The 26,202-nt window shown below is 53.5% G+C and overlaps 13 protein-coding genes across 13 annotated transcripts; 6 read left to right on the top strand and 7 right to left on the bottom strand.

Annotated features, from left to right (window-relative positions):
• Positions 1-209: 209 nt before the first annotated feature.
• CLAFUR5_01481 (uncharacterized protein) lies at positions 210-1,376 on the top strand (the record flags this gene model as incomplete). Its single annotated transcript, XM_047900629.1, has 6 exons — positions 210-233; positions 334-451; positions 502-719; positions 770-976; positions 1,043-1,156; positions 1,209-1,376. 6 exons carry the CDS (start codon positions 210-212, stop codon positions 1,374-1,376), a joined length of 849 nt encoding a protein of 282 aa, XP_047756979.1.
• Positions 1,377-2,529: 1,153 nt separating this feature from the next.
• CLAFUR5_01480 (uncharacterized protein) lies at positions 2,530-3,283 on the bottom strand (the record flags this gene model as incomplete). The annotated part of the gene is made up of 2 exons (XM_047900628.1): positions 2,530-2,839; positions 3,075-3,283. The coding sequence occupies 2 exons, from the start codon at positions 3,281-3,283 to the stop codon at positions 2,530-2,532; spliced, it is 519 nt and encodes a 172-aa protein (XP_047756980.1).
• A 1,051-nt stretch (positions 3,284-4,334) lies between these two features.
• On the top strand, positions 4,335-7,016 carry CLAFUR5_01479 (uncharacterized protein; the record flags this gene model as incomplete). Its single annotated transcript, XM_047900627.1, has 1 exon — positions 4,335-7,016. One exon carries the CDS (start codon positions 4,335-4,337, stop codon positions 7,014-7,016), a length of 2,682 nt encoding a protein of 893 aa, XP_047756413.1.
• A 464-nt stretch (positions 7,017-7,480) lies between these two features.
• CLAFUR5_01478 (uncharacterized protein) lies at positions 7,481-8,474 on the bottom strand (the record flags this gene model as incomplete). The annotated part of the gene is made up of 3 exons (XM_047900626.1): positions 7,481-7,950; positions 8,269-8,304; positions 8,408-8,474. The coding sequence occupies 3 exons, from the start codon at positions 8,472-8,474 to the stop codon at positions 7,481-7,483; spliced, it is 573 nt and encodes a 190-aa protein (XP_047756412.1).
• A 1,731-nt stretch (positions 8,475-10,205) lies between these two features.
• CLAFUR5_01477 (Adenosylcobalamin/alpha-ribazole phosphatase) lies at positions 10,206-11,180 on the bottom strand (the record flags this gene model as incomplete). Its single annotated transcript, XM_047900625.1, has 1 exon — positions 10,206-11,180. One exon carries the CDS (start codon positions 11,178-11,180, stop codon positions 10,206-10,208), a length of 975 nt encoding a protein of 324 aa, XP_047756411.1.
• Positions 11,181-13,051: 1,871 nt separating this feature from the next.
• On the top strand, positions 13,052-13,549 carry CLAFUR5_01476 (uncharacterized protein; the record flags this gene model as incomplete). The annotated part of the gene is made up of 1 exon (XM_047900624.1): positions 13,052-13,549. One exon carries the CDS (start codon positions 13,052-13,054, stop codon positions 13,547-13,549), a length of 498 nt encoding a protein of 165 aa, XP_047756410.1.
• Positions 13,550-14,370: 821 nt separating this feature from the next.
• CLAFUR5_01475 (uncharacterized protein) lies at positions 14,371-15,003 on the top strand (the record flags this gene model as incomplete). Its single annotated transcript, XM_047900623.1, has 1 exon — positions 14,371-15,003. One exon carries the CDS (start codon positions 14,371-14,373, stop codon positions 15,001-15,003), a length of 633 nt encoding a protein of 210 aa, XP_047756409.1.
• A 233-nt stretch (positions 15,004-15,236) lies between these two features.
• CLAFUR5_01474 (Chromatin modification-related protein eaf3) lies at positions 15,237-16,871 on the bottom strand (the record flags this gene model as incomplete). Its single annotated transcript, XM_047900622.1, has 5 exons — positions 15,237-15,412; positions 15,465-15,852; positions 16,128-16,392; positions 16,638-16,749; positions 16,808-16,871. The coding sequence occupies 5 exons, from the start codon at positions 16,869-16,871 to the stop codon at positions 15,237-15,239; spliced, it is 1,005 nt and encodes a 334-aa protein (XP_047756408.1).
• Positions 16,872-17,848: 977 nt separating this feature from the next.
• Positions 17,849-19,861, bottom strand: CLAFUR5_01473 (U4/U6.U5 tri-snRNP-associated protein snu66; the record flags this gene model as incomplete). Its single annotated transcript, XM_047900621.1, has 1 exon — positions 17,849-19,861. The coding sequence occupies one exon, from the start codon at positions 19,859-19,861 to the stop codon at positions 17,849-17,851; it is 2,013 nt and encodes a 670-aa protein (XP_047756407.1).
• An 856-nt stretch (positions 19,862-20,717) lies between these two features.
• Positions 20,718-21,350, bottom strand: CLAFUR5_01472 (uncharacterized protein; the record flags this gene model as incomplete). Its single annotated transcript, XM_047900620.1, has 2 exons — positions 20,718-21,268; positions 21,320-21,350. 2 exons carry the CDS (start codon positions 21,348-21,350, stop codon positions 20,718-20,720), a joined length of 582 nt encoding a protein of 193 aa, XP_047756406.1.
• A 661-nt stretch (positions 21,351-22,011) lies between these two features.
• On the top strand, positions 22,012-22,782 carry CLAFUR5_01471 (uncharacterized protein; the record flags this gene model as incomplete). The annotated part of the gene is made up of 4 exons (XM_047900619.1): positions 22,012-22,086; positions 22,139-22,213; positions 22,263-22,446; positions 22,505-22,782. The coding sequence occupies 4 exons, from the start codon at positions 22,012-22,014 to the stop codon at positions 22,780-22,782; spliced, it is 612 nt and encodes a 203-aa protein (XP_047756405.1).
• Positions 22,783-22,882: 100 nt separating this feature from the next.
• CLAFUR5_01470 (uncharacterized protein) lies at positions 22,883-23,662 on the bottom strand (the record flags this gene model as incomplete). The annotated part of the gene is made up of 2 exons (XM_047900618.1): positions 22,883-23,421; positions 23,485-23,662. 2 exons carry the CDS (start codon positions 23,660-23,662, stop codon positions 22,883-22,885), a joined length of 717 nt encoding a protein of 238 aa, XP_047756404.1.
• A 355-nt stretch (positions 23,663-24,017) lies between these two features.
• On the top strand, positions 24,018-26,200 carry CLAFUR5_01469 (Putative transcriptional regulatory protein; the record flags this gene model as incomplete). The annotated part of the gene is made up of 2 exons (XM_047900617.1): positions 24,018-24,141; positions 24,192-26,200. 2 exons carry the CDS (start codon positions 24,018-24,020, stop codon positions 26,198-26,200), a joined length of 2,133 nt encoding a protein of 710 aa, XP_047755209.1.
• Between the last annotated feature and the right edge of the window lie 2 nt (positions 26,201-26,202).

Genomic DNA, 26,202 nt, shown 5'->3' with positions numbered 1-26,202 from the left:
TTCATGCATTCAATCTTCGTCGCAGAATGTGTCGTAGCGCTTGCGATGGATCGTGTTCCTTCGGCAACTGAGCCAATGAACCAGAGCTCACCGCTTTTGCGACTTCACCTTCTCCTTCCATCGGACACTACCTTCTATTCACGCTCACCTCGAGCACACTCCACGGATCCAGCGATTACATCGCAAATGCAGTGTCTACACTCGTAAGAATGCAATATATGACCGGCAAAGCGGTACGCGGTTGCCTTGCGGTTCGTTCCTGCAGGCCTGACGTAATTTGGGACGAGTGATGTGTGCTTCTTGTCGACATGTTAACATCGGCTTCACCAGCAGTCGTTTGGCCTTCTCCATATTGAACAACTTTATCTTTGGCCCTTTTCATCTCCATCCCGAATCATGGCGCCCTCAGGTCTGGCTATCCTTATCGGAGCCGGTCCAGCTACTGGAGCAGGTGCGATGGAGTAGAGATCTTGTTCCAGACAGATGCTGATTGCAGCACAGGCATTGCTCGGATCCTGTCGCATCCAAGTCACGGAAATATGGCGGTGGCACTGTTGGCCAGAAGACCAGAGCCGCTCAACGATCTTGTCAAGTCGCTTCGGTCGCAGAGTCCAGACGCTGTTCTCGAAGCATTCCCTACGGACACCAAGCCAGAGAACCTGCGCAAGGCATTTGCCGACATCAAAACGGCTAATGCTTTTCAAGGGCTCAAACTGAAGGTCAGTGGCAAGTCACAGCTATTTGGCCATGTTCGCTAAGATCGTTCTAGGTCGCGATCTTTTCCATCAAGAACAGCTCTAAGAAGCCTTTCATGAGCGAGACGTTCGATGAATTCATGGCACCTCTCGAGTCCTATGTCGGTGGAGCGATGGTCTTTGCTCAGGAATCACTCAAGCGGTTCTTCGAAGACCACGGCGAGAAGACGTTGGCGGAGGGCTCAGAGAAGAAGGGCACCTTGATATTTACCGGCACTCTTGTAAGCTGGACGACGCTCGATCACGGTCGAGTGCCTATCAGTCTTTTTTTCTAACGCGTGTCGCAGGGTGCCTTGCGCTGCAATGCAGAGTTCGGAAGCTATGGAGCTTCACGAGGCAGTGTTCGGCAGCTTGCCCAAGCCTTGGCGAGAGAGATGAGTGCTAAAGGCGTGCACGTCGCAGTTCGTAGCCATCAGAAGCCGTTATCAAGGGATCATTGACTGACTGGCTTAGCACACCATTGCGAATGGACGCATCGCAGACGCAGATAACGAGGATACCAAGAGCGGCAAGCACATGGCTGCTGAAGCCGTTGGTAAGACATACTTGTGGTTGTCGCAGCAGGAGCCGACTGTCTGGACTCATGAACTCGACCTTCGTCCAGCACAAGAGAAGTTTTAAATTGCTCTCATCATCAGCTCATACGTGTGTACACGTGGCCTCAGGAGTACTTGTATGTATTTCGAGCCGAGAACAACTGTGCCACAGCTGCACCGAGACATTCGGGAGCAACATCGCTGCTCATCTCCTGTACCTCGGGTTCGCGTCTGACAAAAGTCTCGTCGCCTAGTTGCAATGCAGGGATAGGTATGACACGATTCGAATTGCGTTTTGGCTGATAGTATGTGAACGCAAGCATGAGCGAGATCTCTCAAGCAGCCGCCCTGCCTTTTACCAACTTTTGGATCATCAAACTACAGCATGTGATGCCGAGGATCGCTGAAGGAAGGACCGAGACAGAGAAGTGAGTGGAGTCGGTCCACCGTCACTTGCGAGACATTCATGCGAACCATTGCGTGCGCTTCAGTATGGAGCATACCCTGCACTGCCTCCAGATGCAGTTGGTACACTGTACCTCAAGAGGCAGGTAGGGACTGTCGCAGTGCCAACGCCAGTGCCCTCTGTGAAGATTGAGAAGACAGGAGTCGAAGAGGTGGAGAAGTGGATCCGCAACTTGGTTTTGCCCTGCTTATCCGCAGACGTTACAGAAGCCTGGCCTATTCTACCCTACTCCAGAATTTCCTCTCCAGCAACGCACGCTTTCGTCATCATGCCGGTTGTTTACGGCTTGCCTCTGAGAGGGTCGAGTCAGTATTAGGGCTATAGGCAAACCAGAGCCGATCTCCACAACACGGAACTAATTCGCGGCTTTAGAGCACTCACTCGTCTGATCAGCGACGTCAGCGACGTCTTTGGGACACTCGGTAAGAAGTCCAGGACCATGCTTGTTTGGGGGCCATGTTCAGTACGGACACTGTCTGCTCATCTCCTGCCGGAGTCTCGACCTTGTGCCTACATCTTATCAGCTGACTTCCACTTTGGGTCCCAGCGCCCCAGCGTCCCAGCGTCCCAGCGTGCCAGAGGACAACTTACAATACACGAGCTGCAAGCAGCACCGTTCTGCCAGACCCATTCCGGACAGCCCAGATTTCTGTGTATGCAGGCAAACCGCACATAGCCTTGAGCTTTGCCACTCATGTCTGCGTCGGAGAGTTCCGAGTTCTCTCTGGGCAGTCTTGGGGTAGTCTGCGTCTATGCTTCGCAGGGCGGGCCCTCATCCTGCGCGGCGTGAAGCTTTATATGCCAGTGCGTGCTGTGCCATCCCATCGCAGATACACACCCACAACCGAGTGAGCTCTGGAAGATATTGCCGGTAGTCGATGGAGCCTCCTGGCCCCATATGCCTCATATGAGCGCTGACCGATGAACGGTGGGTCTTTGGACTGCTGAGAACAGTATGAGCTCGGCTCTCATCGACCGATTCTGGGCCAGCGAGGATCGTCATGACCTGTCTGGTGTACGCTGAGTAGTCCTTGCATGGCAAAGTCTCGCGAGAGGTAGCAAGGACGGCCGAGAACAGTGCTCTGCAACGAAGCTGGACAAGGCAGAAGTACAGCCCACAAGTGCTCCTCTGCAACTGCTGCGAGACGGGAAAGGACTCCTTCGACTTACAGTACTGTATTAGATTTGTCCCTGTGTGGGTTGATGAAGCTCCATCAGCTCTCCTGTGCCAAGTACGGCCAATGCAGACTGCCGACGGGTATGATCAGAAAGGTGTCACATCTCAGCTATCCCAACAGTCGTGCCTTGTTACCTTACCTGCTGTAGTCTATCATCTTGAAAAGACTCCCCGGGCGTTCGCACAAGTACCTACTGTACTGAACACTCGCCAAGGTCACGTGAGGTGAGGTAGCATCCTCCATTGCATGCACGAACCTGACAAGGGTTGCAAGCTCAGGCGGAACTTTCCCACAAGGCGAACCTTGACACATGACACAAGCTCGCACACTCAACCTCGAGTCGCCCATGCGAGATGCTTGATACGTACCTAGACTTGCAGCCAGTGTGACCTTACATATGAGATACTGTACATACGACAAGAGGAAGGGCGTCTGCGGTGTGGTTCGTGTGAAGGAGGCGGCACCTTAGTGGTTGATGATCGAGCAACAACCTGGCCCTTCAATATCCAGGGCACAATAATAATATCGAGCAGCTGTGGTGGTGTCTGCAGGCACGGCGCACTGCCCAGAAGCGCGACATGGAGCGCTGCAAGTCGGGGCTTTGTGGCGTCCGGCTGTCGTAGATTCGTAGTGTACTAGTGGCGAGGTGGTAGTGCGCATCAACCTTAATTGTGCCAAAGGCGGGGGCTGCCCTTCGAGCGGCACTACAGTCTACGGTACTACGATATGTGAAGTTGCTTGACCACGACTGTCGAGGTATACATGCAGTATCGTGTTGTATAAATGAGATGGATTTCTTCCACAGGGCGACACGCTGCTGCCACGTTGACGAAGCCTCATGCCCGGTGGGCAAGCCACACTGTCTCAGAGCATCGCGTGCGTTTGCGTGATCTAGGTCCGATCGACCCCCGGTTAGACAGCACAGGACTACAGTAGCGGCAATTTGCAGCCATCTTAGCGTCTTCTGGAATGCCGCGGCTGATAACGCTGTCGGCGAGCATGTCGTTCATTGGTGGCCCTCGTAGGCGTGAATGGTACCGGCCATGACCTCCATCAGGAACCTGTGAAGCGCGTGAACCAAGCGGAGCGGTGCAAGCTTGCAAGTGCTGCTGGAGCCTCCGGGCTATGGCGGGAGGATGAATTGAGATCGCAGTTCGCCTCGCGCGCGGTCGCTAGTTGCATCGCTCCTTCTTCATTATTACCCTGCTGATGCCCACCGACGAGTGCTGCTCGAGACGTACGTATGGGGCGCCTCGTATCCCGATGCCAGTGAGAGACGCCGCGCAGCCACCAGAGCACCTTCCTCCTCGAGAGCAGCAGAGCAGAGCATTGCTGCTGTTGGACGAACGCCTCAGCCAGCCGCTTTGCATACCCGTCCGTCCTCGTCATCGTCACCGTCATGGCATCCGCAACCGCCAGTCGCACCCAGCAGCCGCCCAGGAAGAGACGACGCAAGACGGCAGCAGGAGCCGCAGACGACTGCTTCAGTTGCTCCAAGCGAGGCATCATATGTGATCGAAAGCGACCCTACTGTGGGCCGTGCATTGGAGAGGGCCAGATATGCTCCGGATACCCAACGCAGTTGACGTGGATCGTGGGAGTTGCCAGTCGAGGCAAGTTCCGTGGCCTGTCGTGTCCCGTCGCCAATGGAGCAGACAATGTGGTGCCGGATGAACCACGCAGAAGAAAGAGCCCGACCAGCGTCAAGGTCAAGGTAGAGGCTGCCATCGATCCGGTCGTGATCGAGAGCTCGAAAGTGCAGCCACTGCAAGAGCAGCAACAACAACAGCAGCAACAACAGCAGCAACAACAGCAGCAACAACAGCAGCAACAACAGCAGCAACAACAGCAGCAACAACAGCAGCAACAACAGCAGCAACAACAGCAGCAACAACAGCAGCAACAACAGCAGCAACAGCAGCAGCAACAACAGCAGCAACAACAGCAGCAACAACAGCAGCAACGCTTTCCAGCGCCGACATCTGCACCCTTGCATGCACAATACCATCAGCAGGGCGTGCCCGATATCCCTCCCGCTCCTCATGGATGGCAGATACCGACCTTCGAAGGACATTCGACCCCTCCTCCGGGCAGAGAACATAGGCCATCGTTCCTGAGGCATCACTCGTTGCAGCACATACACACAGCGTTTGGACCACAGTACGATGCTCGATTAGCTCCCAGTTCTGGTAGTCCGACGGGCTCGTATACAGACAACGAGTTCCATTCTCCGTTGGAATATCCCCAAACACCAGGCTCTGTCACGTTCTCGGAACCATTCTCGCAGTCAGCGCCGATATCTTACACTAGCCAGCCTCTCAACAGCTCGATCGATTCATATGCTGATGCGCTGAGCTCCAGCATCGACTCGTTGCAAAGCCGAGCGACATATGAGAGCAACGCCATTTCAGAGACCCCCGGGACTGATTTGGTGCAATTTGGTCCAGGGCCCGATGAGATCCTCTTCAGCCCAGGTTATGACATGAACCTGAACTTCAACCCATTCGATCAGCTCGAGGGCATACCAGAAGACGACAGTGAACTTGAACAGAAGACCCTTTCAATCCTAGATCCTCGATTCAGCAGTCCCTTCTTCACCTTCACGCCACGGATGCAATCGCTGATGGAATATTACGATCGCCACGTGTGTCCGTTTCTTGTAGCTTTTGACAGCTCCGAGAATCCTTACAGAAAGCATGTTCTTCAACTTGCAATACACAACGAAGGACTTCAGAACGCAGTCGCTGCTCTTGCGACCAACAACCTACGCATGCGGAAACAACAGCCGCCACGGCAGATGGGATTTGTTGAGGAGCTCACGGATGCATTTGATGCTAGCGCGAAGCCGATCAATGCCAACGAGCCTACAGCAGAGGAAACTTGCTACAAGCAAATGTCAATTGATCAGCTCAACATGCAGCTCACCGACAGCCGGGCTGCTCAGGATGATTCGGTATTGGCGACGCTTCTTATCCTCTGCCTCTTCCATGTGTGTGACTCTGGCTTCAGCAAGTTCAAGACCCAGCTTGCCGGCGTACAGAAGCTACTCTCGCTTCGCCGTCCGAATGGTCAGTCGGACTTCACTCGCTGGGTTGAGATGTTCTTCATGTGGTTTGACGTAATGACAAGCGCTGTCAACGACCGGGAGATGCAGATCAAGGGCGAATCACTCGATATGCTGGACTACTCTGCGGGTCTTGGCGCTTTAGAGCAGTTTTCGGGTTGTGATGGCAGACTGTTCAAGCTCATTGCGCGGCTGGGCCGCCTCAATCTGCTCGCTCAAGGCCGACCAGTCAAAATGCAGGAGAGAGGTGTCGATCGAATACCGCGACCCCCAGTATCACTGAAGGCAAAGAGGCAGGCTCCTCGCTCCATGTCGGCAGCTGACTACGAGCAAATCGATGGCAATGGCTGGGGTACACCAATCCTTTCTTCCGATGACGATAACGACAATCCCACTAACGATAACACGAACACAACAAATACCGACGACAGACGCGAGTTCTGGAGCGAGTGGAATGACATTCGCTCCAGACTACAGATGTGGCAGATGGACACAGCCTTCAACTCCACAGCACATACCTCCACCACTGGACCTGAGATCGACTTGGGCCAACGCGATATGCTACACATTAACGAAAGCTTCCGCTACTCGGCTCTGCTCTACACAGAGCGACTTGGTCACCCAGTTCTTCCAAGTTCCCACCCTAACTTTCAGAAATACGTCTCGAAAGCACTGTACCACATCACGTCCCTTGAGATCACCAGCTGTGTCAACAAGTTTTTGCTATGGCCTCTGTTCTTGGTCGGTAGTGAGTGTGTCGACGAGGCACACCGCAACATCATCAGAGCACGATGCGTCGAAGTGCAGCAAGAAAGTGGCTTCTACAATAATCTGTCCGGTTTAGAAGTTCTCGAAAAGGTGTGGCGTGAAGTGGGCAATAACGTCCAAGGGATGGAAGCTGCAGAAGTCAAGGCTCGCAGGCGAGACTCTGAAGCTGGGAGGACTGGGCGGTACGGACAGGCGTTCCGATGGCGAAAAGCTATGGACCGTGCGGACGGGGAGTACATACTCATATAAGAGGTGTATAGGCGCGGATCACAGGCCGTAGGCCTTGAATGAACATACTTTGGACGTACTTTTAGGTTTCGTTCGCCGTGGCATTTCCTCGTGGCGGATGCGTGCGCTCCACGTGTCTGAAGGAATCAGCTAACGTGCGGGTGAGTTGGTCGCACAGCTAGGCCAGCAAGGAGATGACAGTCCGATGCAAATGGTCCGTTCATGCAGTTTTATTACATTATGCACTGGAGACTATAGTTACAGCAAAGCCACGCCGGGCCTGTTGATCATCGCTCAATGCATCATCAATTCCAATTCCGCAAAGTAAGCATGCACGCTTGGGGTATATCCATCGCGCCATTACGCCCGAGCACCTTTCGCTTCCCTCATGTAAGTCAGCAGTTGCCGTTGAAGTATCGTAGAGCGATGAGAGCGTTTGCGACAAAAGGTTGTCACGTTTGCCCTCAGAGCTTGGATGGAACGGCTCAGATGATAAGCAAAGCAGCCACAGCAGCACCGAGACCCATGATGCTTGGTTGCTTGAAGCTGTCAGCGCCGCCGGTCTGCTGAGGAGCGCCTTCGGTGGACGAGTCGGCTGGTGGTGCCTCAGTGGTGGAGGCAGTTGTTGGTGCGCTGGCTGTGCTGCTACCTTCGACCGGGTTGGCGGTGTTGGTGCTGAAGGAGGTCGTGGCCTCTGGTGGAACGCCAGTGTCGGTCGGGCCTGGAGCTGGAGGTGGGGTCTCGGTGCCAGGTGGTGGGATGACAGTGTCACTTGGCGAGGTCACGACTGGGACTGTGGTCTCCGAAGCTGGAGGAGCCGGAGGTGGAGTCTCGGTGGTGGTTGGAGCGACGGGAATTGTCTCAGTAGCGCCAGTAGTAATGGTGGATGACAAGGTGACGGTAGTGTCGATTGGTGTCTCGCCTCCATAAGTTGGTGCAGCTGGAGCAACTGGGCCTGTGGTCGGGGATGGTAAGCTTTCCGTCCGTGAACCGTAAATTGATGGAGAGGGCAGCGTGGATAGAGTGGAGGGTATCGATGATAGTGCAGATGGTATCGAGGAAGATATGGATGGTATCGCGTATGGGGAGGGTTGTATCGAGGCCGTTGTTGTGACCGTGTACGTGGTTTGGCCAGGGTAAGTAGCTTGTGCTGATAGCAACACGCTGAGGGCATTTGTAGTGGCAGGGGAGGAGGCAGAGGCAGCAGAAAGGAGGACAGTGAGTGCATCAGGGGTGCCTGGGCTTGACGGGGAGGCATTTTGACTGCACTCACTGGCTGAGCAGGTGGTTGGGTATTGGGTGACGGTGACTAGTCGTCGTTAGTATGGAAGCGGTGTTGATGGTGATGATGAAGCTCTGCGAGAAGTCAGCGACGTGCTCGTGGTGGCAACTTTGTTATCCAAACAACTTACCACCAGTGACATCGGCAATGGCGAAGGTGACGAGCGCGAAAGCGCCGATAGCGATGGAGGAGCGCATCTTGATATTGGCTGTTGTCGAAAGTCGGTAGTGACTGTTGCTGCCCGTGTGTGGAGCGTACTTGGCGATGAAGATGAGCGTTGACGATGTTGATTGAGTCAGTCGACGAGTGATGCTTTTTGGTTCTGAGCGTTGTGAGAAAAGTCGGCGTGAAGTGAGAAAACGTTCTTGAGCAAAAAGAGGCTGGGCGCTTGGACCGCTCGCTAGCCACCATGTTTGTGACTTCATATGCACGGCACAGTCGCACAGCAGCACCTACAGTGCAGTATTTGCAAGGGTCAACTCCTTCACTGCTTTGTGCAAGGGCCATATCTTGCAACATCGATGCCGCCTGAACGCTTTGGTGCGTCTGCTGCGCGTTGTCCTACTTCGCCTGGCGTTTGGCCTGCGCCTTCGTTTCACGCCCAACACGCCAATGCTCCAACATCGTTCTGGATAGCAGTCCCACGGGCCTGTATGGCCTATCGATGGATACAGTCTATCAAGGGATACACATGGAAGAGATATGATATAGCAGAAGTGAAGCCGTTTGTGGCGGGCGAGGCAGGGATCTGCTCGGCAACTTTCTGCCGAAACCAATCAAACTTGCGTAGTGGCGCCACTGCCGCCGCTGAGCAAGGGTCTGGTGAGAGATCGTGCTTCCATTGAGCAAGGCACACTCGGATCCATGTTTCAACATGTGAAATGGTGGAATCGATGGTCGTGGAACTTCAAATGGTGGAAATCTTGTAATGCCGATCGAGATGGACGCTCCTGCTGTTCCCTAGATCCCGAAACCGTGTTACATACACGCAGTACGCAACATCGCTAGTGCCTTCCGAAGCACAGCTCTGCAATCTGTATCACAGGCGACACCAGCAGTTCCGATACAACTAAACGAGTGAAGCGCGAAGGTAAGGAGGTCGACAGAGGCATGTGGCAACTGGGCCGCAACGATGGCTTTCACGTTCTTGGACCCCTGGGTAGCGTGGAGGTATTGTGACGCGATGATGCCGGAGGCTGTTCGATAGCCTGTTAGGGTTCCATGCAGCTGCTGTACTGCTTTCGAGCGCCGTTGAGCTTTATACTGAGCACGCTAGCATTCTGCTGCCTCTCAAGTGATACGTAATGCAGCACGAAGATGCCAGATGTTGGGACCGGAGGACATGGTAGTCTGCGACTATCCGTTGGCTATCCACCTGGCAACCAAGATTTGTCCGTGGTTACTCAGGTTGTGGCACGGGCAGAGTCTTGTGAGATGTGATGCGAGCAGTCTCATTGGAATTGAATGTGCCTAAATGTGACCTCGCGCATACGAGATTGTGGTGGTTCATGATTGCGAGCCTCTCTTCGGTGTTGAGATGTGAAGCACGTTCATCGTAAGCTGCTTCGGAAAAGAGCCCGCGAGAAACGCAGTGCATGCTGAAGCCATGATTGTCTGGATCTGAATCTCTGTCGTAGCTCCAAAGGATCCTGCTGAGCTGTCAGCTTGATGGTCTCTGCAGAGGTACGTTGCAGCGAGAGGTCTTGATTTGTGCATATCAGACAGCAGTTGGACAATAAGTGAATCCACATGATTATTCAGAACAGGTCTGTGTAGTTATTGTGTATCATCATAGCAGGGCAAGGCGTAAGGAGATGTTGCATTACGTACCTTTTGTCATCAGGAGGCGTTGTGTAGTGTCATGCCATGCATAGCGTGGCGTCTGTCAAGCAGCTGGGCATAGAACCTGCTGAGCGTGTAGCAGTATTTCAGCCTGTACGCTGCCGCTTGAAGAAGCCGTCAAGCTTTTTCTGGCCTTCGTCGTGAGCCGAACGGCCTATACCGCCACGTTGCCTCTTTAAGCCTGTAAGATGTTCTTTCCTGTCAATGCCGCGTATCATTGTAGTCCAGCCTTTCATACTGCCTGGGACTGAGGTCGTCTTCTTTTCATCGATGACGGGCGGGACAGGAGGCGGCGTCGTGGCCGTTGCATCAACCTTGGTCTTGAGATCCTGATTGTCGCCAGTGCGAGAAGTCGACAATAACTCAGACTCATCACCAGATACGCCAACGACCGCTTCAGTTTGGCTGAGAACGAGCTCGAGGTATCCCGTGTTCGACCAGCCACCGAGATGCTCCAGAACAATGCTGTCGCGGGCTGCGATGACCTCTGGAGCCACGGTCACACTTTTCGAGGCAAAGCGAGCTAGTAGCCTGCGCCATAGATGTGACAGCAATATGCCATGCGACACAATGGCCACTATCCTTCGACCCGATACAGGCTTCTTCTCGAACAATGGTATCATATGCTGGTCTAAGAAAGCATCGGCTCGCTTGTTCAAAGACTCCTTGCTCTCGACATCGACGAAATCTGGGTCGTATATGTGTTTCTCACGATGAGACTCCTTGCCCGTCTTCCTTGCCTCTGTTCGTGCGTGGAAGCTTTTGCCTTCGTAGTGTCCAAAGTCTTGCTCGATGAGGTCGGGGACCTGGGCGATGGAGAGCTGATCCTGACCCTTGTCTGAGGACTTCTGCGCGGCATGAACAGCTTGAGCTGTTTTCAGTGCTCTGGACAGTGGCGAGGCGAAGATGTGCGAGAAGTGTACTTCATGCTTTGCGAAGTGCTCACCGAGCCGGCGAGCCTGCTCGACACCGTGGATGGTCAGTGCCGAGTCTCTGACGCCAGCGTACAGTCCGGCTACGTTGTCAACCGTTTCGCCATGTCTAATGAGGTACAGCTCCATGTGCTGGAGAGAGTGTTGCGGAAGGCATCAGTGCAGATGGTGGCTTCGAAGGTCAATGATGGAAAGAAAGAGCTGCGAGGCAAAGCTTTTCACCACGAGGCAGGTTTTGCCGAAGTGCCGGCGACTCCTTAACAACGACATTGGAAGCGACATTGCAGCACGATCATTCTACCCATGGACGTCGACAATAGACATACCTTATCTTGAGCTACAGTCCTGGGCATAGTTTTTACAGCCCCTGTATTTACGCTAACCCCTTCCGGCTATCCATGTCCATCTCAGAAGGTGTTGCTACCTTCAATCTCATTATCCACACACTCACACACGCGCTATCTATCGCCACCATGCCGAAGGGACGCGTCTTTACCGAATTCGAGAAGGGCGAGATGTGGTCTCTTCACAAACACGCCTACTGGCCGCTGCAGCAGATTGCAGACGCCCTTCACACTAACAAAGGCTCTATCTCTTCAGTAATCTCACGGCTTAAAAGAGTGCCACCTTCCACACCGAAGAAGAGAGGCCCACCACCTGTAATCAACACCTCTAAGCGTCAGCCACTTGTCCATCGAGCCACCACTGATACTAAAAGCCGCCGCCTGCGATACGAACAGATTGCCGCGATAGAGGGCATATCTGCCCTACGTGTCACATAGACCTGTCCGAATATTCTACACCTGAATGAAGCTTCATCTGTCTAAAGGACCTGAGCGCACTGTTCTACTGTCCATTTAATATAAGCCCTTGCCTATCGAAGCCGTGCCTCCTTATGTTTCTCAGTCAACAACGGCTTACGTATTGCGACATATCGTGAGAAGCCCTCCTTCTTAAACGTAGCTCTTACTGTCCGGACGTCGCTAAAGATGCCCTCTATCGCGGCAATCTGTTCGTATCGCAGGCGGCGGCTTTTAGTATCAGTGGTGGCTCGATGGACAAGTGGCTGACGCTTAGAGGTGTTGATTACAGGTGGTGGGCCTCTCTTCTTCGGTGTGGAAGGTGGCACTCTTTTAAGCCGTGAGATTACTGAAGAGATAGAGCCTTTGTTAGTGTGAAGGGCGTCTGCAATCTGCTGCAGCGGCCAGTAGGCGTGTTTGTGAAGAGACCACATCTCGCCCTTCTCGAATTCGGTAAAGACGCGTCCCTTCGGCATGGTGGCGATAGATAGCGCGTGTGTGAGTGTGTGGATAATGAGATTGAAGGTAGCAACACCTTCTGAGATGGACATGGATAGCCGGAAGGGGTTAGCGTAAATACAGGGGCTGTAAAAACTATGCCCAGGACTGTAGCTCATGTCTGCGGTAGACGTTGGTTTTGGATCAACTCCGCTTCGTCGAGGAGACGATGTGCCTCACCGATACCGATATCGCAGCGGTGACTGGCCCTCGACCAACGGTGCCTGTTAGCAAGGACGCGCAAGAGCGATGACCGTTGAACAGACTCGGAGTCATGGGTCAAGTACAGTACGAAGCCCTCCAGGCAGTCTGCTAATCGTACTCAAACATTTGCTGCTTCGGGCAAGACTAGCACGCCACGAGCACGCTCGCGGAACTGATGAAGTGTACTGTATGAGGTTCGAGCAGTCGTCAGCCAGTGGCCTCGATGCCGATGGCTACAGCGACAACAAGATATGTGCCATTGCGACCTTACATCAGGTAAGAGCTGGATGGGCATCTTGGCGGTACTGTTCACTGCCCAGGTGGACATTCAGACCACAAGCTCGCGTGACGCCACAGCCATACTTGAAGCCTCACATGTCAGAGCATGCCTCAGGCTTTCGCCCAGATTCCGCGCTTACAAGACAGAGCTTCCGCGTCTACACCCACTCTACATCGTCTCAACAGCAAGACATGCATTGAGTATCGCCATCCTTCAACATGACTACCACCTCCCCCTTCCCAGAGACTCCAGTCCTCACTGAATCTTCCATACAGGTCGACGGGAATGCCCAGGACCCGAGGTCGCTTGTTCAGCACTTCTTCGGCGACAATGTCATCACCAACAATGATGATGTCGCCAACGACGACGTTGACTGGACCACCCTTCAACAAATGTGTGATACCATTACAGATTCGGAGGACCAGCCCCTATCATCACCTCATGATTCAACCCTCGAAGACGAGCATGCTCAAGCGGCACTACGTGACACCGCTCCATCGACATCAACGCCAGTTGAGAACGAAGCTAGCGGCACGGATAAGGTCGAGCCGACGCAGGAGTTCACCGACGGGGAGTTCGAGCTTCCCAAGCGAGAGCTGAGATCGCAGTGGGGGGAGAAGCGGACATTTCCCACTACCTGGATCGACAACGACGAGACTGGGATTATGACCCCGAGGAGGAGAAGCGACAGGAAAGACAGAAACGGGCCAAATTGAGGGCAACGACACAGCAGCGCCTTCATCGAGGCCTCGCTGGAGCAGCTTCGGATGAAGAATTCCGCGAAGACCTCACTGACGAGCTCACAAGTGAAGCCTCGGCAGCAACAAGGCTTGTCGTGCCTCTCAGATTCACAAGCCAGACTGGCAAAGCTGGCTTCAAGGATCTGCTCAATAAGCTTGCCGTGCGGGAACAATTCGACAAGGCGGGCTACAAGCTACGAAGGAGAAGCAAACTTGTGGCCACTCACTCCGGCTCGATTCAGGATGTGACTAACGGCGTGGGAGCTGACATTGATCTGACTGCCAAGCCCTTCGCTCGCGGGTGTTGGGCTTGCATCACTACTGGCACATGCTCTCTCCTGCACGACGAAAGGCACTGGCCATGCCAGACGTGCTTCGAGGATGATTTAGACTGCGAGCCCATCATACCACCAGTACGAAAACGAGCATGCGAGATGTGTAAGCGGCGCAGGATGAGTTGCTCATACACGTACACTCGACAACATGGTGGATCGTGTGAGCAGTGTGAAAGGGTCGGTCAAAGGTGTATCGCCGGTCCTGTGAAAGAGTTCATCAGACCTAGAATCAGCTATGATAGAGACTGGGAGGCTGATCCGTTTCCGAAACGGAGAGGCGGCAAACAAAAAGAGCTCGAAGATTGTCTCGAGTGTGTTGGAGGTGGCAGGCGATGCTCATATCCCGCTGGTTGCCCTGGTAGTCCTTGCGAGGGATGCACTACGCGCGGTCTTCCATGTACTATCTCAGCCAATGCAACTACTGAAAGCGCTTCACCAGCTGGGAGTGCCGCACCAGATCACATGGAAAGCAAAACCTTACAAGATAACGTCACGGAATTGGTTGACTCCCGGCCCAAGGGCACCGTACACAAGATCTACACCAGCTTCTCACATCCAATCACCTTCAACTGCGACCTCGAAAGCGGACAAGACTCCTCTTGTGACTACTGCACAGAGATTGACCTGCCGGCGATCGGCTTTGGCATCATGCATCCAGAAGTCTTCGATAGGCATGACGGGAGTGGTTTTATCGAAATGAAGGGCGGCCACACGCAGGTCCATGAAATCGGAAAGACGAAGATTTGCTACGCTTGCACCTCAGGCAGGCTGGCGATTGTCACTTGCTATCAGCACAGGCTCGGCAAGCTTCCACCTCAAGATACGGATCAAGCGCCAGTATGCAATATCTGCGTCAGTCAAGCGAAAGCGACGTTTGGGTGTATGCCCACTGATCGCGGTGAAAGCTGCGGTCTCAAGCTGTGCCGACCATGCGCAGTCACTCTCAACAACGACTATCGGGGTGTATTGGGCGAGATGTTGGGTAGTCTCGCGGATCGTCCAGAAGACCCAGCAAACAGGGCTTTGCGAGCGGACCATGAGTTCTTGAAAGAAGACGGTCATATCGCAAGATACCTCAAATATCTCGATACATGACAGACGACGCGAATAGCGCATGCATGGAGTGGGCAGGAGGAATCAAAGGTGACAAAAAATGTAATATAGCAAGTCACTGTATCAAAACGACATTCTCAGAACTCCACCGATGCTGCTATTCGCTTTCGCGCTCTCGCAATCCTGTGAAGCAGTGCCCGATTCTTGTCGCCGCCCCTATGCATCTCGAAAGTCTCGGAATACCTATACTAACGCCTTTCCTTGGAGGTACTGCGTCAAGCGCCGGTCTTCGCGCCGTCAAGGTAGTCTTGCCCAGCGTGCTCGTAGTCTGCGGAGAGGTATTTCTCCACTCTCTTCGCTAACCACTGAGTCATCTTGGACAGTTCTTCTCGAAGGCGACTGACGGACTGAGTGTCCATGTTGGTATGCGCGATCAGATCTGGCATGGAGACTATAATCTTATCAGCATTTGAAAATGACATCGGAGAGTTGCCAAAGCCTACCAAACAGTCGCAGAAGATGCTCGCAGCCATACATATCGCATAACGTCTTACCGGCCTGCTCGCCATGACCAGACTCAACCTGCTTGTGAACCTCGTAGAACTGTGGCCGCTCGAACCGATACAGAAGGATGCGCCCAAGTGCCTTGTTGAAGTACTCCTTGACGCCCGCGATGATCTCTTCGAGAATGTCAGCGTCGGCAGAACCTGGTCTTCTGTGGATGCTCTCTGCTTCGTAGTAGTCGTTCAAGAACTGAGTGATGGGTGTTGACGAAGGCATAGGCACGAGTTTCTGCTCCTTGGTGACCTTCTCCCAGTCGTCGACCAGTATCGACTTGAGAGTGTCAGGGATGAATAATCGCACGGCTGGTCGTCGCACGAATTCTTCTTCCTGTAAAGTTGTTAGTATGGAGACCTGAGTGTTGTCGACGCATGACGGAAGAACGCATCCAGTGCCATAGATCGAAGCCTGGGAGACTGCAAGACGACAGCGCAGGTCATGTCTCACTGCTTCGAGATGCGGTGACCGCAATGCACTCGCCACGGTCAAAAATGGGCACGACTCGCAGCGGCTTTTGCAGTTGGTCTGCGCCAAGTCTGACAGCGCCGAACCTCGAAAGCATGCTAGACCAGGGCGGTACACGGCGAATAGCTGGAGAGACTCACCTTGTCGATGCCCTCGATGTCGCGTCCTCGCTTCGTTCCTCGCGGTGGCATTGGCGCGACAGAGCTCCTGTCCTCGCTGCCACGGGCCGAAGAGCCACCTGTCAGATCGGAGCCAAAAGGACGCTTCTTGGTGGTGGATGTCGAAGGAGGCTTGCCAGAGGCTGCTCTGCGCTGAGCATCCATGTCCTTCTTGAGGTTCTGTGCGAGTTCCTTGTTCTCGTCTGTGAGCTTGCGAACACGTTCTTGGGGCACCCAGTCGTCCCACCTGATGAGCGTCAGCTGTCTTGCTCAAGTTTGGTGGTCGTACGTATGCCGCAGCCTTTCCCGCGGTGCGTCGAGCCATAATTGATACAGAGTCGGATCATGCAGATGAGCATCATCGAGAAAGTCGATGAGGCAGCAAGCGGCGGCGATCGCCGTCAGAGTACATTTCTGGACAGGTAGGCAAGACTCGCGCAAGACCAGAAAGAGAGGCCGTGGAAGGCAGTCGCAATGTAGACTGAGACTCACGTGTTCTTCCAGCCCTTGTAATGGACGCGGTAGAGGTAGATAACATCTTTCTTTCCTTCCGCATTGTCTTTCAGCTTGTAGTCCAGCACTTTGGCTTCGTACAGCAGCTCGCCTGCCAGGCATGATTAGAAAATTCTGCTTGACCAGAACGACCCGCCAGCCATACACACCGTGGAAACACAACACTTTCTCATCTTTGTTGTACATGGGCTGTCCAGCAGCTGTTGGTGCCATGATGGTACGTTGTGATGTGTTGAGGTACCGTTTGCTCAAAGCCCTGGCTCCACGGAAAAGTGATTTTACCCAAACTCGATCGCAGAGATCAGACTTCTTATGTTGGAGTATGAGACGATGGTAACGGACAGTTGGGAAGTGTTCTTGAAGTTTCTGCCCTGATGTTGTGTCGTGGATATGTGTGGAGAGGACAAGGTCCAAAGTCGCGAGATGGAAGTGAGCTTTGTGCAACGAGCGCACGGACCACATAAAGGAAACCGACGCGTCTTGACGTGAGGAACATCAACCAATTGGTATTGTCTATTGTTTGTGTCATAAGGCACGTGTCATTGCTAGCTGCGGTGATCAAGAGCAGGATGAACAGTTCTGACAGGGCTGTCCTGATGCTGATACTATGTACCTGCCTCGTCCCACCACCTTCGCAGAGACTGCCGAAACGTTCGTGGTTGTGCTGCAATCTGCTGCATGCCATTGATGCTGCTTGCACCATCGCAACCTCCGTGGGCGAGTAGCGCAGCGGGATGGACTGACATCGAAGAGATTCCTGACTCCCTCGCCGCAGAGATGCTACAGCATCTCGACGATGCCATGGCAGATCGTTACCCTTTGCTCGAGTTTGATCACAACGCCTGCGACTTGACGCGCACATCTTCACGCCTACATATGGTGATCTCAGGCTATGGCCTACCGGCGCTTCACGCCTCAGACCTACCTGGCTAAGTCTGACAGTGAGATAATCAAGAACGTTTCGTCTTGAGCATCATCGCAGACCAATGAGTGTCAGACGGCCAAACGCCCAAACCTCAATAACAAAGCGTAGGACCTCTGCAGCACAATGATAACAGCGAAGAACGAAATGGGACTCACCTCGAGTGGCGGTGCCCCCTTGGGGCTGGGCGTGGGTCTAGAAGATGATGAATATCCATTGCTTTGTCAAGCATCAAGTTCGTACTAACCTTGGATATGCTCGTCGGCTCTTATTGGAGACGAACACCTGCCGTCTTCTGCCGCTTTCCTTCTCTACCTTGGACGTTCGAGAATCCGCCCTCCTCGCCGACATTGAGCATTCCTCGGGCCGCGCTCTTCTTCTCGTCTTCGATCTTCTTGAGACGCTTCTCGGTCTTGCCCTTGCCTGAGCCCTTGCCGTGAAACATATGACTGAGATGCTTGAAAGCTTCCTTCTGATTCATCTCGCGACCGTGCTCATCGTTATACCTCAGCTTGACATCCGGCTTATACTCCTTGTTGAACTTCTCGGCTAGCAATCGTGATATGTATTGCTCTCTCTGCTCGTTTTGTTGGCGAGCCAAGGCATCGCGCTCACGGTTAGTCATCTTGTCGAATCGGCCACTGCGGCGATCGGCTTCACGCTGGTCCTTGGCTCTTTGATCATACTCCTCGACCAGCTGTTGCTTATCTGCTAGGAACTTCATGCGTTGACGTTCTCTCTCCACTGAGCCTTCGGCCGCTGGACTGTCGATGAGACCACGCTTGCGAAGCATGTTTAGTGATGCACCAATTCCGGAGCCAACTAGACTCTCCTCATCTTCCAGACCGGTCGCAGAAATCTCGGCAGCGTTCGAAGCCTCACGCTTTATACGCACTTGTCGCTCTTCTTCCTCTTCTGCGTCAGCATAAGACTGTTGCCCCATATTGGTGTCGCCATCGTCGTCCTCATCTTGCACATCCGGAGAGCCTGCTGCACCGGGCTGAGCTGATTTGCTTCGTTTTGCCCGGATATCATCTTCATCAGCCTCGTCAGGCTTCTTCAAATTAGCAACAAACTCGGTAGTCTCATCCATGACCAATCCTTCTTCCTCCGGCTCTGGTTCATCGACTGGCATTTCTTCTCGCATTTGCCGAGCAAGCTCTGCTGCATCCGTCTTCTTGCGCTTCTTCAGAGCCTGCCGCCGCTGCTCTGCAAGCTTGGCCTGTAGATCTTCATCGTCGTCGAACTCAAACGATCTCTTCTTGCTCGCAGTGACAACTTCCTGTTCATTGTCAAGATCCATTGCATCTCCGTTGGAAACAGACGCAGACTGTGTGACAAGTGGTACGATATCGTCTTCATCGGCAGCTTTCTGTCGCGTCTTCTTCTCTTTCTTGCTCTTCTTGGCCTTCTTCACTTTGATTGTCGAGGGGTCGACATAGTCTGAAGTTGGCGCATCGTCTTTGAGAATGTCGAGACTAATCTTGACACCCTTACCTTTGACCTCGCCCTCATTGGCAGCTTTCCTCTTCAACGCTTCTGCTGCTGTGCCTTGACCATCCAGTGTGAATCGTTTCTGCTTCTTGCCGTCAATCTCCTCATCGTACTTCGACAAGAGGTTCTTCTGCTCTCCCTGCTCAGTCGGATCGTAGTCAGGCCGCTTCTTCAAGAGCTTGAGCTTCTCTTCGAGCTTTTCCTTCGCTTTGAGATCGGTGTTCTCCAGCTCATCATCCTCGCTTTCCTCGCCGATTGCAGCGTCTTTCAGCGTGAGGATCTGCTCGCCAGTAAGTTCGTCAAATTCTGCAGCTTCGTGGCCGACCTTCACTCCAGCAAGATCCTTGGCCGTATACTCGGCTTGTTGCTCCCGTGCGGCCAGCTCCTCTTCCAGTTTGCGTGCTTTGTCGATCTTCTTTTGCCTCTTCTTCTGCTGCAGCAGCCACGTACGAGTATCAACTTCTTCGGCTGCATCCTCATCACCGAGACCTTTGCCCTGCAGCTTCTCGTTGCGCGCCGCAAGATCACGGGCCTTCTTTGCGGCATCTTTGCGCTTCTGCCGCTCCTCCTTCTCCTTCCTCTCTGCTTCGTGTCGCTGCCAGTTGTTCCCTGCAGCTGCTGCGCGCTTCTCCAGTGTGCTCAAGTCCTCGCTCTGATCGCTGTCGCTGCCATCATCGTCTTCCTTGAACTGTGGTCCTTGTCCTGGCACTTCCAGTGGTTGCAGGCCGAGCGACACACGGACCTTGTTCATCTGCTCAATCTGCTCAGCAGACATTCCGGACGCCATTTTGCCGGTCTGGTTAGCGATAAGTGTGGTTGGAGTGCAGCAAACGTGAGGTGGAAAGAGAGATTGTCAGTTCGAGAAATCGAGGTTCACGACTGCTCATGACTCGCTTCCGCTTCGGCACGGCAGCAGCCGAGTGCCCCGTGCTCTCGCTCAGTATCAAAATTTTCAGTTTGCTGCCAGCTTCTGCTTTCCTTCCTCCAAACACAGATCTGTGTCCAGCGATCCTGGCGTGCTCTCGGGCACTGTTGGTTGATTGCTGCGACAGTTCGACGACCCATGGGAACTTCACAAACCACAATGGAGCACATCCGGTCGACAGATCTCAGAGCGAATGTGGCGCGCATCTGGAGCTCTTCGTGAGCTCGGTGTGTCGTCCGGGCGCTATATTCCAAGTCGTTCCTGAGCCCGTCGGGCGTTGAAGGTTGGGAAAAACCATAGCTGCCTACATCACTTCACAAGAGGTCGGGTATCCTGCACAAGACACGCCTTGATCGCGAAATCAGAGAATGAATCGACATGGGACCTTTGCGCTGGTATATGTTGTCATTTATTTACTATTTGGCATGCCTATACCCTCCAATTCATCGAAAATGCGCTGTCTCATCTTCAACCTCGAGATATGATCTCGTTTGTCTCTCGATATCTACCTGCTTCTTCCACTCGGCATCGGTTTGGTCGTACCTGCACGGCACGCGGCTTTGACACGGAATCATCCGTTTTTGGTCAGTATTCACTTGTGCGGACAAGCGCATCGAACAAGAGACCATACCTCGTAGCCGTGTCATACTGCTCAATCATCGAGGCTCTTCTTGCCTTTTCTTGTCACACATGCTTCTCCTGCCTGTGGCCCCGACACTCAAATCATTCTGACAATATATCCCCAGACCCAGCGATTGAACCACCAGGTAACAGGCTGGCATGATTGAATCTTGATCCACTCGGTGAGCACATCGCAAGTGTGTCTCTTCGACGTTCCCGCCAATGTATCGTCGTCCTCCGCATACCGGACCAAAATGACCTCGCCGGCTACCGCGCAGAGAGCAATGTTGACCCAGCCAAGGAACCCGGGCAGGTAGGATCTGCTGCCAGCGCCGAAGTAACCTTGACATACGAGAGCTGCTGGCCAGCCTCCGAAGGTGATGAGAGCTAGGTAGAGTATGGTGGTCAAGATGTGCTCCGGCCACTTGCTCGTGCGGTAAGCAAGCCAGGTGACCATATTGATGGCGAAGGTATACGCGGATATGCAGAACATCCGCCACGCCACGTCGGTCGCGCCAGTTATAAGGTATGCTGGTAACACGACGAACAGCGATTGCGCGATCAGGATTCGGACGGCATCCAGTATGGACCTGGCGAATCTTGTTTCTTTCGAACTTGTCTGCGTGCTGTTGTCTGGTCCTCCGTGTGCTGGATGGTCAGTACCTACATGATGTTGTCTTGGAAGAGCCATGAACATACTTGCAAAACGGCCCTTGCGCTTGGGTGGCATCCTTGGGCTGGACACTTTGACTCGCGTATTCCACCGGGCTGAAGACCAGTATATGATGTATTGCACGAACGGCCCAACGACTGGCGTGGCGAATGCTGATGTTGGAGGTTCTACGAGGAACGCATCTCAATCACGAAAGGTGATCGAACGCTGCCAGCACCGTGATTGCGAGCGACTGTAAAGGTTGCAACTTGCCAAAATAGCAAGTGGCCAATGACAGCCTCGCATTGGCTGTCTGCATTGACCTTGGACAGCCGCGTGGTCTCGAATGAGCGATGTGAGTCCGAGCAGGGCCACCTGATACATCTTGGCGATAGGCTACAGCATGTGATTGAGCTGGACTGAAGTGATGTTGGACGTAAGGTCGATTCTGCAGTGGTACTCTGCCAAAAGTGCTTCAGATGCTCAACGACGGAAAGACAGTAGACATCAGTATGAATCCTCAAACGTCATTGAGGTGCCAGCAACAGACGTGAGTCAAAGTCTTGTTTGGTGGGTACCTCATTGCAACTGCTTTAACACGCGTTCTGTGCCCGGCTAAATCTCTCCACTGCAGTGCTCCTTCTGGCTCGCGTTAGCCTAAAACTCAGCCGCACAATGTTAGTCACCTTGCCTCCAGTTTCGAAAACAACTTCTCAACAGCAACACTACAGGCATCAGGATGACGGTCGGCGCTGAAGATGCAGAGGATGGTTACATCTTGAAGCTGGATCGCGGCCTCGGAGTGAGACGTTATGTAAGAGTCCAACGTTGAAGCGTGCATATCCACATCTAAAGCCATGCTACAGCGTCTTAGCGATGCCGAATCGATGGCTCACCATGCAAACAACAAGAACGTAGCCAAGTTCATGAGGGATCGGTTTGTAAGTTACCAGCCTCCAACAATCAGAGTCCACACTAATGCGTCCACAGCCCAGCCCATATACGCTGGAGGCCGGCAATTTCTGGATCGAGCTCTGCAACAGCCAGAAGAGCATGCTCCAAGCTGGCGAATGGTCTTCTGAGACTGGTGCCAGCGGTCCTCTGACGGCTCTCAACTACGCAATCACTGTCAATGATGAAACTGTTGGTAGTATCGGCTTGGAGCCTGGTCACGGTAAGTGCTCTTGCCAGAATCCGCCTAGCCGTAAATCTTTCTGACATGTACCGCCTAGATGTTTACATTCGCTCAGCGGAGCTTGGGTACTGGATCGGCGAAGAGCATTGGGGAAAGGGTGTAATGTCTACGATCGTGCCGGCGTTCGTGCAGTGGACGTGGAAGACCTTCGGGATCCTGGTGCGTTTGAATGGAGAAGTCGGCGAGCTCAACAAAGGTTCTGCCGCACTGCTCGGTAAGGCAGGTTTCGTAGTCGAGGGTCGGAGGGAGAATGCCGTGTTCAAGAATGGCAAGCTGGAGTCTGTAATCATGTTTGGAGCATTGCGTCCAACGTGAGTGGGTTTCGAAGGTACCTACGATACGACCAAGTGGATATGACCAAGTGTGAAGGTCGACGCAAAGGCATCTTGAGAACACAAAGCAGATAATGAGTAGCCTAGTCGTCCTCATCGGATGAGTATGCGGCCAATCCTAGTCCTGCACTGCTCACCGCGGCAGGCGGCTTTGAGGTGCTCATCTTATCCTTCTCTGGGCTCGAAACTGTTGCAGCCCTGTTGTCCTTCCCACCAGCAGTTTGAGGTGTGTCCGCTGCAGCGGGATCTTTCTTGGTGCTTGTTCGAGCGTCTGCCACTGCCGGACTTTTCGATGCTGGAGACGGCTCGCCGCTGGAGGCCTTGCGCAGCTTCACGCCACCGAAGACTTCTTCCTTTCCCTTCTTCCGCTTCCTCGACACTGCCCAAGAAGTGCTCGCCGTCTCTGGCGTTTGTGAAGTCTCGGCAGCCTTTGCCTTCTTCTCTGCCTCCTCTTGCTGCTGTTTGAAAGCTTGCATCTCCTCGGCTGTTTGCTTCCTCACGGCATTCTCCTTCTCGCGTTGCGATTCCAGGACTGAGTCCAGAAACTCGACTTCATCTTCGTTCAACGATTGGAACTGGTTGGTGAGGCGGATGGATTCTTCAAACTGCTCTTGTTTTGCGGCTTACTATCCCGTCCCGTCAGTCGCATATGTCTGTTATCTGCGAAGTCCAATCGCATCATCACCTTTGTTGGCTTGCAGAGTCTCATAGAGAGATTTACCGCCTTCCTGCTTGCCGGCCTCGATCTTGGCGAGGTGCTTTGCTTCAATCTCCTTTTGAGCTTGGAGCCACGCCTCATCGCGTTCTGTCGGCTGCTCATCCGTGCCACCAGACACGAATCGCGACATGTTGGTGTGTTGCATGGATTTCACGAGTGGAAGACGCGAAAGACACCTGTCTAGCTGTCGATTGGCCCGTGGCAGCGTTACGCTAGTTGCCGTTCACATGGCATTGGAATTGAACCCCACTTCCACGCGACAACGACACACTGGCTGCGGAGACCTTGAGACGAGTGGATTTGCTTTCGTGACATTGAAGGACGAACACGAGTATCCACGTAGACTTGTCCATGCAGAGCGTCGTTACATTGTATCTTGCCGCACAGTGGCCATCGTTCTTGGCCGACTGCATTAAGTGCAGAGGGCATGGCATGAGCGAACATCAAAACATCTCCACTGCGACTGCCTCGGATAAGACGAGGATGAATGTCCGCCAAACATGGATGCCAGCCCTTCATCACAGAAGCGTACAATGAGCCATGAGTCGCCTGTGGCGCAGCAAGCATCCGATGGGACCATCGGGTCACCAGAGCGCAGTACGAAGCGTCAAAAAGTCACTCGAGGTGAGTCCATGTTGGTATATCGACGATGCATCACTCTAACAACTACGAAGCCTGTGACTCCTGCAAGAGTCGCAAACGCCGATGTACTGGCGAGTTACCTTGCATCTCTTGCCAGAATAATGGATCGAACTGCACCTACAATGCATCTTACACAAGGGGCAGACTGGTGCAACCCTCGCCTGCCGCTCCACTGGCGACCCAACCTGGAGCCAACAATGTATCTATCTCCCCCGTGCCACAGGATGTGATTCGCAGTATTGCTCTTCCTCTCCCCTTGACCAACGGCGCTGAGACGCATGCGAGAACTTCGAGGGCAGGTTCGCCAGAAGGCGGATCTACGACCTTCGCTGGACAATACCTGGGCCCAACCTCCCCATATACCTTTCTCCGCCGGGCCTGGAAGCGTTTCGAGAAGGACGGTCTCCACTCCAATCTTGCCGGAAATTCTGCTGAAGAGCCCGATCAATCTGAGCCCATCTGGGCTTTCGGCGATCGCCAGGTGTCACCAATGGAACCAGATGGATTCCAGTTGTCAAATCGACACATGACTTCTATGCTGTTGTCTCAGTACTTCGACCTTGCCATGCCCACCTACCGGTTCTTGCATAAACAGACCGTTGCACGATGGTTAGAAGGGTTTCACGAGGTCCAGGAGCAGGTAAATGGCGCTTCTCTACTTCCAGCTCGCCAAGCCATTGTGCTCATGGTCCTGGCCACGGCTCGACTGTTCAATGTTGGGGAGTCCAAGGAGATATTGGACCCTGACGAACACTCGTGGCGGGAGAGCGAGCACCTTTTCCGCATGGCACAGGAGAAGTTGCAGGCCGAACGAGGCAGAGCCCGTCTAGAGTCGGTGCAAGCGAGACTTGCCACATGCCTTTTTCTGCTCCACACCTCAAGGCCGAATCAAGCGTGGTACCACTTCGGCACCACTATCCAGCTCGTGATGGCACTGGGCTTGCACAGAGCAACTGCAGGCCCTGCTGGCCAGCCTCAAGACTGTATCATCCGAGAGTGTCGGAAGCGCGCATTTTGGGCAGCATCAACTCTGGATACGTATCTCAGCGTTATCCTTGGACGACCGCCGCTCATACACTTGGACGATGTGGATCAGAAACTGCCAGATGCGGTCGAGGATGAAGACCTGACCAGTACTGGTGTCGTGGTAGAACGTCCAATGCGGGATAGCATAATCAAGGCATCGATCTTCCATGCGCAGATCACTCGTATCGTGAAGAAGGCGGCTAGAGAGCAAAACTCTGTGCGGCGGAAGAGTAGTACCCAGAAGCTCGAGACGGCACTCAAGCTGAATGAGGAGACCGCAGCATGGCACGCATCGCTGCCTGTCGTCCTATCAGGACAGATCCACGCTTCCAGCTTGATACCGATTTTCCGAAGACAAATTACGGTATTGCAATTGGCCCACGCCCATGCTCGGATGCTGATCAACCGACCTAGCTTGCTGATAGACACAAGCCAAGTCGCCTTGAGGGAATTGCAAGTAGAGACTTGCCTTTCAGCAGCACAGTCAACCTTGGACGCTGTCCTTGCTGCTGGTCTGGGCAAGCACATCTTCCAAGCATTTTGGTATACACAGTTTGTGTGCTTCAACGCGCTCTCAATCGTATACATCTGGCTGATCCAGCGAAGGCATGGTCGCTTACCAGCCTTGACGTCCATCGAAGACCAGGAACTCTTGAAGTTGGCGGACACTGTTCAGCGGTACCTCAACGAGGCCACGCAAGCAAATGCGCCTAGCTTACGATATAGCATCGTGCTCGAAGAACTACAGCAGGAGGTTCAACGCATGGCCAACAGAGTTGTGACTCGCACTACTCAGATCAATGCGCCTACGGCAACCATGAGCAATGGTGTATCGGCCATCACAAGTTTGACTGAAGCTGATGCATACGCAGCAGCGAATGAACTATACGACGATCACTCTGCTGATCCTCTCCTGGACTCGATCGAGGCCTTCGCCAATGACTTCCCTCTTGATCCCGATTTATGGCTGTCGCTCGACGCCTTTCCTTTCTCTGACTTTGGCCAAAACGAGTGAGG

This window comes from Fulvia fulva, chromosome 1 (genome assembly GCF_020509005.1).
Source record: "Fulvia fulva chromosome 1, complete sequence".
Lineage (NCBI taxonomy): Eukaryota > Fungi > Ascomycota > Dothideomycetes > Mycosphaerellales > Mycosphaerellaceae > Fulvia > Fulvia fulva.
This window is presented reverse-complemented; position numbering and strand designations above follow the sequence as displayed.